The following is an 18,473-nucleotide window of genomic DNA, read 5'->3' as shown; positions in this document are numbered from 1 at the left end:
CAGACACATAGCAATGTCAGCCTTTGGGGTGCTTTAAAAATACACGCATACATTGGTTTTTCTGTTAACTTGATTACCTTTGTTTTTCAATTCTTAGGGAAGCTATGAGGAACTATTTAAAGGAGCGTGGCGATCAAACAGTCCTAATACTTCATGCAAAAGTGGCTCAGAAATCCTACGGAAACGAAAAAAGGTAACGCCGGATATCTCAAACTATGCACTGGGCTATTTTGCAATTGAATGTTTTTTTAAAAAAAATATGCAGCTTTCAACAATCGTTTGCTATTTGGCTATCATGGGTTGTAACTCCTAGAATTCCTGGCTCGGATGCCTGCAGGGCAAGTTTTATATAAGGGGGTAAGGAGATAAGAAAGAATGGTGCAAAATTCCTCGATTTTTTGTTGTAGACATTTAAAATACACTACCTGATTATCAGGTTCTTTTTCATTTTCTGAAGTATTGGTTGACAAACTGTAGCTAAACAAACAAACAAACATAAAAAATCCTGAAAAGTATCCGTTCAGGATCCTTAAGAATTTTTGCACTGTTAAGTTTGCTCTGAATTATTTTAAACGGTCTTCCTTACATTCACCTCTTGTGTGGAACGCCATCTAGTGACCGTTTAAAATAAGTTCTCAGCAAGCATACATTTCTGTCAATCAAATAAATTACAACAAAATACATTTAAAAAAAGAAACAGAGTGGGTGTATATGTCTCAGAATTTCATTTTTTAATGTATGCCATTGTGTTCACAGAAAAAAGTGACAATAAAGTCTTGTCTTGGTCTTTCTTGATTTTTGTCCCCCTAAGCAAAACAGGGTTAGAGGAACTGGGGAAACCACTTCAGTTGTAGTACTTCAGATTAAAATTCTTATTGACATTTTTTCAAATTGTCTCCCCACATTTTTATGGCTTCAAAATCTATAAATCGAAGGTATATAATAATAATGGAATTTTTATACAAACGTTCTTGGGAAATACATGTTCTAAATACAGCTATTAGGTATGAGCCAAATATTTTAATTTTTTTAAAATAACACATGTCTACCCTTGAAGCAGTAGTGGGTTCCTACCTTGGTCACTTCCAGTTTGGTGGGTGATTGCATGCGCACCCGCCCCTAACACGCATGCACGCACTCCTAACACGCCAATCAGCTGAGAGGATGAAGAAACGAAAAACTAGGAGCGACTCTCCCACCCATGCATGCCCTTGTCGCTTCTTGGAAGAACCGGTTTGGCCGTACCGGTAGTTATTTTACTACCGGTTCAGTTGAAGCAGTCCGAACCGGTAGCATATCACCATTGCCTTGAAGGCCTAGTTGGTAAAGATTCATGCGGAGGCACTGTCTTCCCAGTAATTCCGAGTCTACCACAAGAGAAATCTTTTCATTAATTAGAGAAGCCAGCAGAAATAACAAACAAAATCAAATCCTACATCTGATGGGATTTGGGAGCAAAACAAGGATTTGGAGAAGTTTGTAAGTATATTTCTGACTTTGGGAATCCAATTAAGTTCCATCTTCCACTTTCCCTTTTCTGGATTTAAATAGCTCAGCGACAAAATCGAGCTACTGATTGAAGCACTAGGCTTGAAACCATCAGATCATGAATTCCAGTCCCATCTTAGGCAGGAAAGCCAATTGAATGACGTTGAGTCAGTCATTTTCTCTCATCCAACCCACCTCACAGGGTGGTTGAGGTGGGGAAAAGAAACTGCGTGGTCGGGCTTACTTTTGGGGGGAGGAAAATAAGGTGGGGGAATTGCCTCTGCCTACCAGCATCCATCGGTATTCATCTGGCTAGTCCTGTCAGTGTGTGAGAGAGTTGAAGGCTGTTTGGAAACTGAAACAGTATTTGCTGTGTGAGCAAGAAGGAGACAGCAAGGAGCCTGGGCGTGGCTTAGCTCAGCTGTTCTGTAGTAAAGCTGCTGGGTGCTGTGAAAGTAAAACTGAAACTCCTGTCCTCTGCTTGTGTTTTGCATTTGGAAGATAATTCTTTTCAGGTGGGAAGGGATAATAGAACTCCTTAGCATCAGAGTGTGTATATTAATAATAATATAGGAAATACTAATGCTCTGATGGTCATTTCGAAAAATCCTTTCTTAGTGAGTACCTAGAAGCCAAGAGGAACATACGTGCCAAATTTCAAGTTTGTAGGCTATACGGTTCTGGAGATTTTGTGATGATGCGCCAGTGGTATTTCACTTTTATATATATAGATATATTAAAAATCTAAAACAATTATCCCTTGCTCAGAGTATGTATAATTCTTTTCCCTTGGCGCCTTTTCCTTCCAAAATGGCATTTTGCGCTAGAAACAAATGACTTGATACTGAAAGGGAAACGTGTTCCAGATGAACCTAACATTCTGCTCTTTTGTCTTCAGATTTTTTTGCCCTCCTCCGTGTGTCTACCTTATGGGTAGCGGATGGAAGAAAAAAAAAGAACAAATGGAGCGAGATGGCTGTTCTGAGCAAGAATCTCAACCATGCGCCTTTATTGGGATTGGAAATAGCGACCAAGAGATGCAGCAGTTAAACTTGGAAGGAAAGGTGGGTTGAATGTAACTTAGAGTTTGCAAATCTGGTTACTGATATATCATGGTCAGTGTGAGTAATAAATTGGTTCAAGGGGCAAATGCACTACATTTGGTTCTTCTCTGTTAATTTGTAGTCACTGAGTATCTTTTGGCTTTTAACTTGCTCTTATGCAAAAATTAATAATTAGATGGCCTCATAGATTTTTTAAAAATATTTTGTTTTCATACTTCTTTAGCGACTACAATTGTACCAGCATCTCAATCTTTTAAGTAGAGTGGTTTCTGAGTGAAAAATCAAGCGATCAACAACTGCCGTTACGATTTTACTTTAGCTTTCCTATGCTTTGCAGCATCAGGAGGCTAGCAATAGCACAGACTTGTATACCACTTTACATCCCTGTCTAAGCGGTTTACAGAGTCTGTGTCAACTCATAAAATATTTCTCTGGTCTTTTAGAGTTGCCAACAGAAAGGGAGGGGGGAGCAGTGGGCAGCTTGCATTCCATAAATGTTTTCAAAGATAGTAACTAGGTGACCAAAGTTTCTGCTGCCCAACATTCTAACTGAAGAGTATGATTGGCGACTCTTGGCTATGCATGTGTCCCATTGGAGAATATGAATTATGATACACCCAGGGGGTGGAGCGAAAACCAGGGTCAAGGGTGACAATGAATTTTGTGTCTCAGAGTCAACTACACCCAGGGAGCACCAGCACGTCTTCTCATTTTCTTTGAGCTTTGAGAATCCGGCTAGAGACTCATGATTTAAATGGGGGTAACTACCAGAGCCCTGACAGCCAGCATATTGCTCCCAACAATCTTGGGTCCTCATTTGACCGACCTTGGAAGGATGGAAGGCTGAGTCAACCTTTCAGCCTGGTGAAGAAGTGAAGTGCTGGCTGTTGAATGCAGAGTTAGCCTGCAATGTTGCATTCTAACCACTGCCCCACCACGGCTCAAGATATCGCCCCAAACATCTGGGTGAGTCCAAACGGTGGAGAAGGTTTTAAAACTCAACTCACCAGGAAGCCCAGTAAAAGGACAAATCTTACAGCCCTTTTCCTCCACCTTTCTGCCCTTTAATTTTCCCTTTTACAGAAAAAGAGTAAAGCAGGAATGTGTGTATTGACTACTTATAGCAGACTCATTCATCTTACAAATACTTGATTCTGATCTGATTCATTCATTTTCTTTTTGTGAAGTTGGGAACACATATATACTTGCAATTCTCACTATGCTGTTAACTTTTCTCTGAAATGCAATAAACTGGAGCCATATACTGAATTTTCAAACTTGTTATAATTTTACAATATTACTGAAAACTTCCAATTTGGCCATATTGGCTGGGATTATATGAAGTAACATCTAACAAATTTGGAAAACACCAGACTGAGCGAACCTGGCATACCCTGCTCATTGCTACTTTCTAGTATCCTTTGGTATTTACAAATTTTGTCAGTCCACTTTGACTTCTGCATGTTTCAGAAGCCATCATCCAAGACCTTCATTTGGCTATCCAGGGATGAGCATTAAAAAAAATGGCAAGAACATATGTAAATAATCCTTAGCATGAATTTTCCAAGCACCGAAAATGTCCCTTTTAGTGAGAGACAAAATTTTACTTATTTACAAAACTAAGTTGCTTGTTGAATCTTAGATCTAAAAGCCAATTGTTACAACTTTTACAAGCTAGCTCTTTGTTCTAGTTGATTGTTTTGCTTTGGGGGAATTACAGAAATTTTACAACACATTTGAAGCCAAGTACACACCAGGACTTCCAATTACATATATATATAAGTGCACCCCTCCTCCCCAAGCATACAGACATACATACATGCACTGTTATCCTACCAATCACCCCCTCCGAAGACAAATAAGTATGGGAGTAGATGGGATACCTAAAATTAGTATATCAAGCAGGCCCAAAGTAAATATAATACTCCAAATATTGAATTTCACATATATGTATATTTAGGCATAATTATCTTCCAAAAACTTCTGAGTAGTATATCTTTGCATAATTAGCTTTAACATGGCTTCATTGGAAAATACTAAGTTAGTGTCTCTTTTTATCCACAGAACTATTGCACAGCTAAAACTTTGTACATATCAGACTCTGATAAGCGAAAGCACTTCATGTTATCCGTAAAAATGTTCTATGGCAATAGTGACGATATTGGTGTTTTCCTTAGTAAACGGATCAAAGTCATTTCCAAGCCTTCGAAAAAGAAACAATCGCTCAAAAATGCAGACTGTAAGTATTGATAGGCAAGCTTCATTGACTGTGGTCTACGTTTCACATACGTGCTATGAGGTTGTGAGTTTTCCATTCATCTCTTAAGAATGTGGCCTTTGATAGAGCAATCCCATTATCAAATTATTTCCAGTTATTACAGCAAGAAAGTATTTGATTACAAGCTTCCAACAATCTCAGTAGTTAGAGAAAAGGGGCAACAATTGTATGTGTCGTGTTTTTGAGATTACCTGATTAAAGAGGTAACTATATTTTAAAACGGGGTTGTCCAACCTTAGCTACTTTTTAAGACCTGTGGGCTTCAACTCCAAGAATTCCCCAGCCAGTACAGGGAACTCTGGAAGTTGAAATCCCACAGGGGACTTCTGGGAGAATTCTGGGAATTGAAGTCTAGGTTTTAACGTTTCCTGTTTTTCTCCTGCAGTATGTATCGCATCAGGGACAAAAGTGGCACTGTTTAATAGACTTCGGTCCCAAACAGTTAGCACCAGATATTTGCACGTAGAAGGAGGGAATTTTCATGCCAGCTCACAACAATGGGGAGCATTTTACATTCATCTCTGTGAGTAAAACTGAAACCTCTCTGTGGGTGTTTTTGTTTAATCTTTCCTGAGTTTGGGAAAATAGTAGCATTATGCTTTTTGGGGGAACGGATTCAAGTTTTGCCTGGCATGCTGATATATCTCTTTCCTCCGCAGTGGACGATGATGAATCCGAAGGAGAAGAATTTACAGTCCGAGATGGCTATATCCATTATGGCCAGACAGTCAAGCTCGTTTGTTCAGTTACTGGCATGGCACTCCCAAGATTGGTACATTTTACATTTTCAATGTATCTGCTCCTGAATCCATTAAAAAAAAAACTTATTTTATTAAAATGCAGAGGATTTAGAACAGCGTTTCAGGGAAAATACTGTGCTGTCCACTCTGCAACATCACCCCTCTTGAGATTAGTTTGTCCCACATCCTGCTGGTTTTTCGTTAAGCTTTGAAAACCTGATTCCAGGTAATCTGTCCCAAAGCCTGGATCTCAGTTGTGAGACGGAGTCCATTTGTTGTCTCTGTTTTTCTGATTCTCCAGCACGTGTGTATTTTATTTTATTTATGTTATTTTATTACTTTATTTTTTTATTGTATACAGCATATTTTTATTTATTTTTGGTCTGAACTGGGTGAACTCCCGTCACTGGCCTCAGCATCTGCTCATCTTGCAGTGTAAAGCAAGTTCTGTGGGAGTAGATAAATAGGTATCAATTCGGTGGGGATACGAGTTGGTGCTCTGTGCAGGCAGTCAGATTCCTGCCGGTTCTGAACCTTCCCAGTTGTAACGCCCACTTGAGAGAGGGCTCCGAGGGAAAGAGAGGCCTTGGATGCTGCTGCAAGAAGAACCACTTGTCTTTCTGGTGCAAAGCCAGCTTGCCCTTCCAGGGTGTATCTTGGGAAGCGCATAAGCATGTACCTATCAGAGTTGGCAAACTGCTATTCTGCCAAACTACTATTCTGCAATAGCATTGTAGTGCCTGTCTAATGTAACATCACCGATACAATAATAGCAATAACAGTAATAATATGCGAGTACAGCAAAATCGCACAAACTGATTACAAAGCTAGGTCCAAGTTGCTAAATTAATCCACTGGGCATTATGTAAAAAAATACGACTTACCTGTATCTGAAAAGCCATGGGAACGTAAAGTGGAAAAAGTTGTTGAAAATGAGAAGGTGAAGATCTTGTGGGACTTACAGACAATAACACCAGCGGAAGTGCGAAAAACTGCATTACTTGGAACATCATACATTTTAAGAAGATACTTGGTTGATACCTAGGATGTTGGCAGCAACACGTATCAACCATCAGCACTGTCAGTGATATTTGTGATATATTTTGAAATGTTCAGTTGACTGAGCTTCCTGTTTAATGAATCAAAGAGATAATAATAATAATAATAACCACGCTTCCTTAGCAACAGTTTTGAAATCCATTGTCAACTGGATCATACATGAGGAAATAGCCATCTGAAGTGATACATTCATGATATTGATGATGATGTTGTTGTTTAAAAACTTTCTAAATATTCAACTGTATTTACTGACAGATAATACGGAAAGTGGACAAACAAACCGCTTTGCTAGATGCAGATGATCCAGTCTCCCAGCTCCATAAGTGTGCGTTCTACCTTAAAGATACTGAACGAATGTACTTGTGCCTTTCCCAAGAGCGAATTATCCAATTTCAAGTAAGTGGTTTGACATACTAGTACAGTGTATGTTGTTTCTGATCTTTTGACAGTGGGCGTGTCTAAAAGCTAGCACCAGGAGGACTTCAGCACCTACTCCAGCCTTTGGATAACTCCTCCTCTTAAAATGACATGGCATGGCAATAGGGTTTATATTTGCAACACTGTCGTAGTGCATATTTTACTTGCAGATGGCACCTTAATGTGAGAGGGGGCCACTCCTCCTTGTTTCCTGCCATATATTTAGCATTGAAAACTGCAAGTTGGATAAAGGGTAGTCTTCGAAAGGACGTTGCAGGGTTTTGATAGAAGAGATGAGACCACCAAGTTCAGAAAAAGGCAAGTCTGAAGAGAATATATAGAGCTGTGGCCTGCATTTTGGACCTGATGTCTTATTGAAAGCTTCTGTTGTTGTATTATTTATGCTCTCTCAAGTGTCTGGCAATTATTTCTTTAAAGGCCACTCCATGCCCCAAAGAACCAAATAAAGAGATGATTAATGATGGAGCTTCATGGACAATCATTAGCACAGATAAAGCAGAATATACATTTTATGAGGGCATGGGACCTGTCCATGCTCCTGTAACACCTGTGCCTGTTGTAGAAAGTCTTCAGGTAAGCCAGAATTTTATTTCTAGCTATTCCTGCTTGAACATGGTGTATAATAGAGATTATAGTGAACAAGCCATTTGGTTGGTTGTCACCTGTGTTTTGAAAATATTTAGGGGAACTTGCAGCTGTAGGAATTCGGAAATATAAGCAGGGAGAACTGAATCTGTGACATGATATTTGCTAAACATTTCTCTCTCTCTCGCAAAATTTTATTTGGGTATTGCAGTCATTCCAGTTAAAGAAAGAAATAGTCTTATTTCTTGTTTCAAAGATTTAACAGTACACGAGAGTCACCTGGAAGTGAAGGGTGGACCGGGAAGAGATGCTGGCTAGGGAACAATCAGATAAGAAAGGGCTTAGCCTTTAGCTAAATAATGGGCAGAGAAAAAGACTTGGAAAGGAAATCTCAACTATTCAAGCTGTGAAAAGGATAGCAGGAGATTTATACTCTCAGACTGACAAGATGCTAGTAATGTAAAAGTAAAAAAGGTAAAGGAGTCCCTGCGTATTTTACTCCGCTAGTTGTTACCGACTCTCAGGGGTGGCCCTCATTTCCATTTCAAGGCTTATTGAGTCAGTGCCGTCTGAAGACATTTCTGTAGTCATGTGGCCAGCATGATGTCTAAAGCGCTGTTACCTTCCCACCAAAATGATACCTATTAATCAACTCGCATTTGCATGTTTTCAAATTGCTGGGTTGGCACAGCTAGGGCGAGAATGGGAACTCACCCGTCATGTGGTGCTCGGGTCTCAAACCTGTGCTGCTACCTTTCCAGCTGACAAGCCCAGCGTCTTAACCATCGAAGTATTGTAAACACCACCACCCCTTAATGTAGCCTTACCCAAAAAAAAAGTACCGTTAGCTCATTTGGTTGTGTTCCCTGTCTGGTCTACCTGGCACGGCTGGTAGAAACTGGTAGCCTTTTCACATATTCAACTGGTAAGGATAAAAATTTCCCTTCTGATGATTCAGCTGTTCCCCCCCCCCATCCCCACAAAAAAAGCTCTATTCAAATAGGCTTCCCTGAAATCACTGCATTTTTGTGCTTGTCTCCCATGATAAAAGTGTAATGCATTATCTTTCCTTTCATTTTCACAAGCTCAATGGTGGTGGAGATGTAGCAATGCTGGAACTAACCGGGCAAAACTTCACTCCAAATTTGCGTGTCTGGTTTGGGGATGTGGAAGCTGAAACGATGTACAGGTGTGATATAACCTTTGCAATGTTAAATGTAACTCTTGGGTGCTTGTTTGGGACTCTGTAAAGGAAAGGCATTCGTCAATCATTCATTCACCTAGCTAAAATAATAAATTTACTACGGCCACTATTGAGCCTGGAATTATGGTAGTTAAGTTGTATTTGTCATTAAGCAGGATTTTATATCCGTTCTTTTTTTTTTCAGCGCTCATTAAGCAAATATCGTAGTGATTAAGCAAATTCATTGTCTGCAGTAAGCATTTTGCAGTTTTCAACAAGAAATCTAAATCTCTGTCCTTATGGCAGCAAAACGCAGGACAATCATACAAAATAATTCTGCAGCTTCTGCATAGTTAGAAATTGTAAACAAAACAATGTATTTACAAAGGAGCCTTAGTGGCACAGTAGTTAGAATGCAGAATTGCGGGCTAAGTCTGCCCACAGCCTGGAGTTTGATCCTGACAGGGCTCAAGGTTGACTCAGCTTCCGTCCTTCTGAGGTCGGTAAAATGAGGACCCAGATTGTTGGGGGCAAGAGGCTGACTCTGTAAACCACTTAGAAAAGGCTGTAAAGCACTAGGAAGTGATATGTAAGTCTGCTATTGCCCTTCCTTCCTTCCTTCCTTCCTTCCTTCCTTCCTTCCTTCCTTCCTTCCTTCCTTCCTTCCTTCCTTCCTTTCTTCCATCCTCCTCCTTCTCCCTCCCCTCCCTCCCTCCTTCCCATTAGAATGCAGTATTGTAGGCTAACTCTGCCAATTGCCAGCAATTCGATTCTCACTCAGCCTTCCATCCTTCTGAGGTCGATAAAACGAGGGCCCAGATTGTTGAGGGAAATATGCTGACTCTGTAAACCGCTTAGAGAGAGCTGTAAAAGCACCATGAAGCAGTATAGAAGTCTTAAGTGCTAAAACCCCTGCAAATTTATTCTGAAATTCATGCCAGTGTGGGATAATTTTTTTTAAATTTTCTTGTGATTGAATTTATTTATTTATTTAGAAATATTTATTTATTTTTAATTAAAACTTTTTTAAAAACATGCAATAAATCCATTCCATTTCAATTGTGTGTCCATTAGGTACATATTTCATGTGCTTAACAATTACTAATAACATTCTTCTTAATAGTATAACAATATAATAATCACATTCCCAATATATATATATATATATATATATATATATATATATATATATATATATATATATATATATATATATATATATATATATTATTTCTTAAAACTTAAGAGAATATATATATATATATATATTTGTTTTCTTAAGTTTTCGCGGGTATTTATATGTATGGTATTCAGCTTTGTTCGGGTATTTTCCCACGTCATTATAGTTGTGCTTTTAAAGTTGTAGCAACGTTTCGGCAGAATCTCATCTGCCATCATCAGTTTCAGACTTTCACAGCCGTTTCTGTTTTAAATTTGGTGCTAGCCTACTGCTGACTCACAGTCTGACTCACAGACAAACACTATGCAGAAGCCTGATGATGGCAGATGAGATTCTGCCAAAACGTTGCTATAACTTTAAAAGCACAACTATAATGACGTGGGAAAATACCCGAACAAAGCTGAATACTATGTATGTATGTATGTATGTATGTATGTAAGTAATATTCAATATGTCTATTACACTAGCTTCTCTTATTGCTTTATAAATACATCTGATCCCTTTTAATTAATTTTATTTTCTAGCCATTTATAAAACAAGTCCCATACCATGTAACATTCAGATTCTTCTATTTTTCTTTAATGTTTGAAAATATTGATTGATCGATATGAATTTATATTGCTGCCTATCGTGCACGGCAACTCAAGGTGGGCTTACAGGAATATAAAAACATCCTATATAACCGTGATGGCGAACTTATGGCATTTGTGCTGGCACACGAGCTGCAGGCAAACTTATCTCACTGCACATGCACACGCCTCACAGCTGATTTTGGGGCGGTTTGAGACCTTTTTTGGCCTCCCTGAGGCTTGAGGAAGACTTCTGCAGGCTTTTCAGGCTGAAAACTAGGCCTGTTTCATCACTTACTGTTTTTCCGGAAATACTGGAAGTAATGAAACGGGCCTAGTTTTCGGCCTGCAGAAGCCTTCCTCAAGCCTCTGAGAGGCCAAAAAAGTCCTCAACCCAGCCAAAAATCAGCTGTGAGGTGCAGTTTCAGGTAAGGGTACGGCGGGTGGGTGGATGGGGATTGTGCGTGTATGCATAGGGGGCGTGGGGGTGTGTGCATTGCCTTCTGGGTGCTGGCACGTGAGCGTGCAAGTGCGCACAATTTTTGGCACAGGAGCCCAAATAGGTTAGCCACCACTGCTATATAAGAAATAAAATGAATGGAAGAAAACGATCAAATAACGAACGAATAAAATAATACAAATACGGATTTGAAAATGTTAGGGCACGTGGTTTCCCTGGAGGAAGTTAATGTCTTCTTCTGCTTCTCTCTTAGATGTGCCGAGAGCATGCTGTGCGTCGTCCCGGACATCTCTGCCTTCCGGGAAGGGTGGCGGTGGGTTCGTCAGCCGGTCCAGGTTCCGGTCACGTTAGTGCGCAATGATGGCATCATTTACTCCACCAGCCTTACCTTCACCTACACCCCAGAGCCTGGTCCCCGGCCTCACTGCAGCGCCGCCGGGGCCATCCTCCGAGCCAACTCCAGCCTCCTGGCCTCCAGCGAATCGAACACAAACAGTGAGGGAAGTTACACAAATGTCAGCACGAACCCCACCAGCGTCACGTCATCAGCGGCCACCGTGGTTTCCTAACCACTGCTCTCCAGGCGGAACTGCTTCCTTTCTTTTTAAATACTTTTCGAAAAAGTGCTTCAAACAATGGAACCGAACAACTTTTGTGGTTTCGCGAGGGAAAGGAAAAAAAGAAAAGAAAAGAAAAATAATAATAATTTTTTAAAAACCCCTCCTTGCCGCCGTATGAACTTTTATCACCCACAAGTGCTGATCTCAATTCGAAGCCACGATAAAACTGAAATGCATTTGGGGGGAGGGGGAGCAGCACCCCCTTTTATGGGAAAAAAAAGTCTATTTTTAATTGTCTCTTTCAAAATGGACACGCAACTGCAGTTGAAAACAAAAAGTGGCTGGGATTAAAATTGAACTAGTTAAAATGTGGACAAAACATGGTTTTTATGGACCAAGGAACATTTTAGTAGAGAAAAGGTACATTTTCACCATGCCTTTTGTATCACAACATATAGTACGCTTTTGTTACCAAATAGTTTATATATTATTATTATTATTATTATTGTTCCTCCTCTGAGCATTTGCTCTGAAGTATATTCAGGTTCCAAGCCTGACCATGCTTGTATAATCTGATTACCATATTCTTCCATATATTTGCGCGGTCTGTGGCTGGAACCGTCGCATTTTTTTAAAACTGAAGTCTTGTGACTTTTTATGAACTGAATTCTGAATTTTTTTTTTCAGCAAGTAGAACCTTGTAAAGGCCAGCATATTTTTTTTAAGAGTTATATGAAGTTTGTGCAAAAAGCTTTAAAAACAATGCCTCTGCCTTGCCTGCAATATACATACACGCAACGTATGTTGACTCTACAGCTCCTTTTCCCATCGTTGTGCATCGTTCTTAATTTGTGTTTCTTTTTCTGTTTTTAAAAAAATATTTATAATGTTGATTCCTGAGGTTTTTAACATTAGAAATGTGGCCTCTTGTGCAGTTATTTGAACTGCCCCTTGTGTTTAATGTACGTGTTTTAAAAGGAATTGTTCTTCCCTTTCACCATCAATACATGCCTCAGAAAAAAAAAATATTTTCAGGATTTTGTCAGGGTGGCTTTATTTTTATTTTTATTTGGCTACCCCTGTACATAATTTGCTATTAATTGTAAGTTAAGTGTGTGTATGTGTGTGTGCGTGTGCATAATTTGATTTTTTACAAAAAAACACCCTAGTCTGCTCCCAATAACATCTGGCTGCATGTTTTCTGTCATAAGCAAATGTCAGCATTTACTTCAAACATGGGTCACAATTGTTGGATACTCCTCTTTATTTTATATTGGGAATTGTGAGAAATGACCCTCGCTGTCCTCCCATGTTACATCATTTTAATGAACTAATGTCTGTCAAAACTCTCTCTCTGTGTGTGTGTGTGTGTGTATGGTATTCAGCTTTGTTCGGGTATTTTCCCACGTCATTATAGTTGTGCTTTTAAAGTTGTAGCAACGTTTCGGCAGAATCTCCTCTGCTATCATCAGGCTTCTGTATTGTGTTCGTCTGTGAGTCAGACTTTCACAGCCATTTCTGTTTTAAATTTGGGGCTAGCCTACTGCTGTGCCAGAATGGTTTTTTCTTCATCCTGATTGGTTGGAAGTCTTGGCCTGTGTTTATTGGTCTTGGAGTTTGCTGTGTTCTGCTTGATTGGTGTTTCTAATATCTTCTGTCTGTTTTGTAGCATTTTTTGTCTTGATTGGCTGGTGCCAATCAAGCAGAACAGAGCGAACTCCAAGACCAATAAACATGCGCACAAGCACGAAGCTGAAAGCACCAGCCTGAAGATGGCGAGTGGGATCTCGTCGAAACGTTGCCAAGATGCTCTCAATCTTACATGGGAAAAGACCCGAACACGCCAAGACCTGCATATATATATTTCTTCTTCCTGTCATGTAAAGAGATTGTCGTCCTGTTTTGCAAATCGTCTCTCAGTTGCATGTTAAATAAGTGCCAATTACACCACCCTTTTCTTCTACCGTCATTGAGGTTAAAACAGCAGAGAGGCGTGCTGCGAATGGGCCCAGTGCGACTGCCATATTTAAAACCTGTGCATTCATGGGGAGAAGGCAGTTAATTTCCAGTCTTGGTGTAATGGCTTGTATCGTTTCGGAATACGGTTAAGGAGGATTCCTTGGTACTCAAAAGGTTCTTTTCCGGGGACTGAAGCTGTTGGAACAAGTATCTGAAGAATTCCAAAACGTGGATCAAGGATCCCATGAGGTTTTAGGTTCCATTGAGTGGAGTCTTCTGAAACTCTGTGTTTTAGAAATCTAGTGGTTTGGGTTTGATGGATAAGTCGGTGATCCAGATGTTCACGTACTGACCTAGTTACATGGATCCTATATAATATATTGGCGGATTCTCGAAACACCATAACGGGGAGGGAGAGTCATTAATTGGTCCTTGACTTGGCACTTACGATGCGTCAGTTTTGGTACTTAATTAGGAATTTGCCACGCGCTGTCTTTATCCTTCCCTCCTTTAGATAATTGACTTTAAATAAATTGTAAATTTATTTGCAAGCAAAGAATTAGGATCATCGTAGTTTAATCCCAATGGGATTTTTTTTCCCCCCTGTCGTAAAGGTGGCATCCTTCGTTCATTATAATTCTTCATTGTTCCATAAACGGAAGACTTAAGTACAGTAGCCAGTGTTGAACTCCTTCAAAAGCAGCCTTTGTGTGCAAAGGCAAACAACATGAACCATTTCCACATAATGTACAGTTTTAGTTGTTGAGTTGAAGACTGCAGCTGCTAAGCACAGTTGATCAACTCAGTGCCACTATCGAAAAAAATAGGCTTTTATCTCCAACCCAGACTTCCCGGCATGTTGGTTTTTTTCATGCCATTTGATCATTTCCAAATAACATGCTTGTTAATTTTTGGTTCTTAATCATAACCAATTTCTACCTTGCCTCATCTCATTCTCGGCAATGACCAAAGGCAAGGATTTATTGTGGCCTTATCACTTGCTGAACCTCCTCCCAGGAGCCTTTATATTCTTTTCTGTTTCGTTGTTCCTTGTTGTGATGTAACAGGACATCCCTGTGTAGTGTATGTTAAGAGTTCTGCAGAGTACAATGCTGCACTTTTTATGGAATAGGCTACAATCTTTAGCAAACTGTTTTGAGGATCAAAAACTGGTGGCATCTTAGGTTTTCCTGACTTAATTGTCTCATACAGAGTTGATTTAAAACTGCTATAAGCTTCTCGGCCTTCACAGACTGAAGTTTTGGCAAACATTTAGACCTCTACCATAGTTCAGCATTAACCTCTTTCCAACTTGCTTGCCAGCTGATCTGTTTAGTTCTGTTCAGCCCTCGTTGAACAGAATATATTTGGTATTTTGCATCTTTGAAAGACTCTGGTAGAAGACAAACTTAATGTTCTCTCTCTCTTTTTTTTAATCTACCTGTAATAACTGTGAGAGCATTGGAGAGGGAGGGAAGATTAGTGTATTTTTCACAGCATCTTTTAACCTTGGCTTTTACAGATTTATTGGAGGGGCTGGATGAAGGAATAATTTGTCTTTGTTGATACTGTAGATTTTGGAAGAGTCTCCAAAGCCGAGAAGAACTTACGTGGCCCAGTTTTTACTTTCCGAGTCAGTCTTATCACTTAATCAGCTGCATTTTGACATCACTGGAGTATTTGTTCAGTTCTTAGATCAGCAAACGGTCAAATAAGCCAGTGTTGCATTTTGTTTCCCCACCATTATTTGTACAAGAATAAAACTGCCATCCTCTCTTCCCTTAGGAGTCATCTGGCTAACTCACGAGCTATCTCGGAATAAAGGCAGAACTATCACTTCCTGCTTGGAATCGGCAGTCAAATTTTGCAGCACCCGTTCAGTCCTGTTTTCCTGGTAGCTAGTGGTGGGGAGAGTACGGCTGGCTGTGGATATTAAATCCATCAGGCCCATAATGAAGCCACGTGTCTGATGAAGGGGCCCCACTTTTCCCTACTGTGGCTCAAGAATCACCCCGCCCACCTTTGAACAGCTCAATCTTGTGACCCCTTGAATCAATCCTTCTAACTTGCGGTCCAGATGTTTCCATTGTCGCGGAGTGAAGAATTGACTGGGATTGTTGTTTGAAACATGTTTTTTTCTTGATAACCTAAAAACAAGCGAGCTTGCTTCATTCTGCCTGGGAACAGCAAAACTGTGAGCATGGCAGCTACATTTTGAGAAAAGCCTGTATTTTTTTCCCCCAGTTGATAGCCCTCTAACTTGTCAAGGTTTTTCAAATAAGCCTTCAAATACGCACCCTTATCATGCGGTGCAGTCCAATTCGGACCAAAGAGCTTTTGGGGGGGGGTGTCCTTCATTGCAGAATGAAATAACCCGTTCCATGGATCAACCTTGCTGTTTACTTCCACTTTTGGAAAGCTGTGTATATGGTGGCATTGAGAATTGTGTACTTCTTTGCGTCCAACGTTTGTTTGTTTCTTTTGTTTTTACCTTTTTTTTCTGCAGACATTAAATGTAGGGTTGAGGGGCAGCTTTGTGTCCTAGAAATAAGATTCGGGATTGTTGTTTCTTCTTCTTCTTCTTCTTCTTCGTCTTTATCTTCTTCGTCTCCTCCTCCTCCTCCTCTTCTTCTTCGTCTTTTCTTCTCCTCCTCCTCCTCCTCCTCCTCTCCCTCCTCTCCTCCTCCTCCTCCTCCTCCTCTCTTCTTCTTCTTCTTCTTCTTCTTCTTCTTCCTCCCTCCTCCTCCTCTTCCTCTTCCTCCTCCTCCTCCTCCTCCTCCTCCTCCTCCTCCTTCTCTTCTTCTACTTCTTCTTCTACTTCTTCTTCTTCTTCTTCTTTTCCTCCTCTTCCTCCTCCTCCTCCTCCTCCTCTTCTTCTTCGTCTTCTTCATCTTCTTCGTCTTCTTCTCTTTTTCTCCTCCTCCTCCTCCTCCTCCTCCTCCTCCTCCTCCTCCTCCTCCTCCTCCTCCTCCTCCTTCTTCTTCCCTCCTCCTCCTCCTCCTTCTTCATCTTCTTTGTCTTCTTCATCTTTTCTCCTCCTCCTCTTCTTCTTCCTCTTCCTCCTCCTCTCTCCTCCTCCTCCTCTTCCTCCTTCTTTTCTTCTTTCTTCCCCTCCTCTCTCCTCCTCCTTCCTCTTCTTCCTCCTCTTCTTCTTCTCCCTCCTCCTTCTCCTCCCTCCTCTTCTCTGGAACACATTTTTTTCCCGTTCCATTGAAACTGCAATAGGCACAACTGCTTCAACGTCGTGTTTGGGCCCTCCCAGTATGTTTCCAGTAATAATGGATCCCGGGGGCTGGGTATAGAGGAGAAGGAGGAGGAAGAGAGAAATATCTATAGCCCTGTCTCTTGAGTGCTAACTTGGAAGTATTCACATGCAGCATGGAGGGATATATTCACAGTGATTTTATTACACCTGTGCTCTTGGAAGCAAAAAGAAAAAAGAAAAAAGCTGTTGCTGATAGCCCTCCATTCTTTATCCCAGTGATGCTAACTGTCCTGGCCAATTGGGCACGGATAGCTATCAGTAATCCCGGAAAAACTTCCCATTCAGTTGGCTACTGTCTGATTTGATGGGCATACAGCTGCTCTGTAGAGCTCCAGACATGATGAAGGAGAGGATTTTTCCCTTATGGCTAGTAATGGATGTGTGTGTGCGTGCGCGCGCGCTTGCGTAGATAAATAGGCTGCAGTATAAATGGCAGTAGGCCTTGCTGAGCTCCATAGGATGTACTTCCAAGCAACCTTAACGTAACCGGGGACAGTTAGGAAATCGCCTGTCATTTGCTATGCTTCGCAGGCTCCGATTATTCCATATTTCGTCCGTGTCCATGGTCATTCAGTCCTTTAAAAAAAAAAAAAGTTTTATTTTGCAAACCTGTAAAGTTTCGTAGCAATAAGAAGACCGAAGAAGGTCTTCGCCGTAATTTTTATACAAAACAAAAAAAAAAACACAAAACCAATCTACTCGGTGACCTGTTTCCTCAAAAATAAAAATAAAAAAGTTCGCAACCTGAGAGCGGTTTGCAAGCAATGAATAAAAATGAAATGTAAACCAAGATGTGTGTTTGTCACGTGTACAGTGTGTAATCAGCACATTGAATACTTGATTGTTTTTAAAGGAAAAAAAAATAAGATTCACTGAAGTTTGTTAAGAATGAATTAAATGTTCTGTTACTCTTCCTGTGACTTGATTCATCAAAAAGGAAAGGGGAGGGGGGAAAGTGGTTTTGAAATGATGCAAACTTGCTGAAATGTTGTTGTATTATTCTCCGTATAAGGAGCCAGTTGCTTTTTCCTGACAGGGAACAAGTCAATCCAGGTGCAAAAGCAGAAGAGAGATGAAATCCATGCCAGAATTCAAGAACGGTCCCTGAAGATCTGGGCTTCAGTAAACTGGATCTGAAAACTCCCCTCCCACTTGTAAAGAAAAAACATGCATACGTTAGACAAAATTGTTTTTAATTCCTATATTGTAAATATGAACTAGTTCACTTTTTTGATATTATTTATTAAATAAGAAAAAAAAGAAAGAAGTGCTTTTAATCTCATTTAAATCCAGTGCAGTTAGTTTTGTGTGAAATGGTGGGCCGAAGTTTGAATTGGCAGCCTAGTTCAGATATTTTACTTTTTTCTTCAGCAGACTGTAAACATAGGGCTGAGTGGCAGCTTCATGTCCGAGAAATAAGGTTCAGGGTTGTCTTCTTCTTCTTCTTCTTCTTCTTCTTCTTCTTCTTCTTCTTCTTCTTCTTCTTCTTCTTCTTCTTCTTCTTCTTCTTCTTCTTCTTCCTTCTTCCTTCTTCCTTCTTCCTTCTTCCTTCTTCCTTCTTCTTCCTTCTTTCGTCTTCGTCTTCTTTGTCTTTGTCTTTGTCTTCTTCGTCTCCTCTTCTTCGTCTTCATCTTCTTCATCTTTC

At 40.3% G+C, this 18,473-nt stretch overlaps 1 protein-coding gene across 3 annotated transcripts in view; it reads left to right on the top strand.

Moving 5' to 3' along the window:
* Nucleotides 1-17,741, top strand: part of RBPJ (recombination signal binding protein for immunoglobulin kappa J region) — a 33,249-nt gene extending 15,508 nt beyond the window's left edge. For all 3 annotated transcript variants that reach the window (XM_087963508.1, XM_087963507.1, XM_087963509.1), the window contains exons 3-11: nucleotides 98-193; nucleotides 2,387-2,552; nucleotides 4,617-4,791; nucleotides 5,216-5,353; nucleotides 5,490-5,602; nucleotides 6,885-7,025; nucleotides 7,485-7,640; nucleotides 8,738-8,841; nucleotides 11,298-17,741. In XM_087963508.1, coding sequence (XP_087819634.1) covers nucleotides 105-193; nucleotides 2,387-2,552; nucleotides 4,617-4,791; nucleotides 5,216-5,353; nucleotides 5,490-5,602; nucleotides 6,885-7,025; nucleotides 7,485-7,640; nucleotides 8,738-8,841; nucleotides 11,298-11,613 — 1,398 coding nt within the window. In that variant the 5' untranslated portion in view covers nucleotides 98-104 and the 3' untranslated portion in view covers nucleotides 11,614-17,741. The remainder of the gene's footprint in view (nucleotides 1-97; nucleotides 194-2,386; nucleotides 2,553-4,616; nucleotides 4,792-5,215; nucleotides 5,354-5,489; nucleotides 5,603-6,884; nucleotides 7,026-7,484; nucleotides 7,641-8,737; nucleotides 8,842-11,297) is intronic.
* The last annotated feature ends 732 nt before the right edge of the window (nucleotides 17,742-18,473 follow it).

Source organism: Notechis scutatus, chromosome 4 (genome assembly GCF_049901735.1).
Source record: "Notechis scutatus isolate UNSWTSFEM ecotype Mainland chromosome 4, rNotScu1.2, whole genome shotgun sequence".
Taxonomy (NCBI): Eukaryota; Metazoa; Chordata; class Lepidosauria; order Squamata; family Elapidae; genus Notechis; species Notechis scutatus.
The sequence above is the reverse complement of the archived record's forward strand: the minus strand, read 5'-3'. Positions and strand labels throughout refer to the sequence as shown.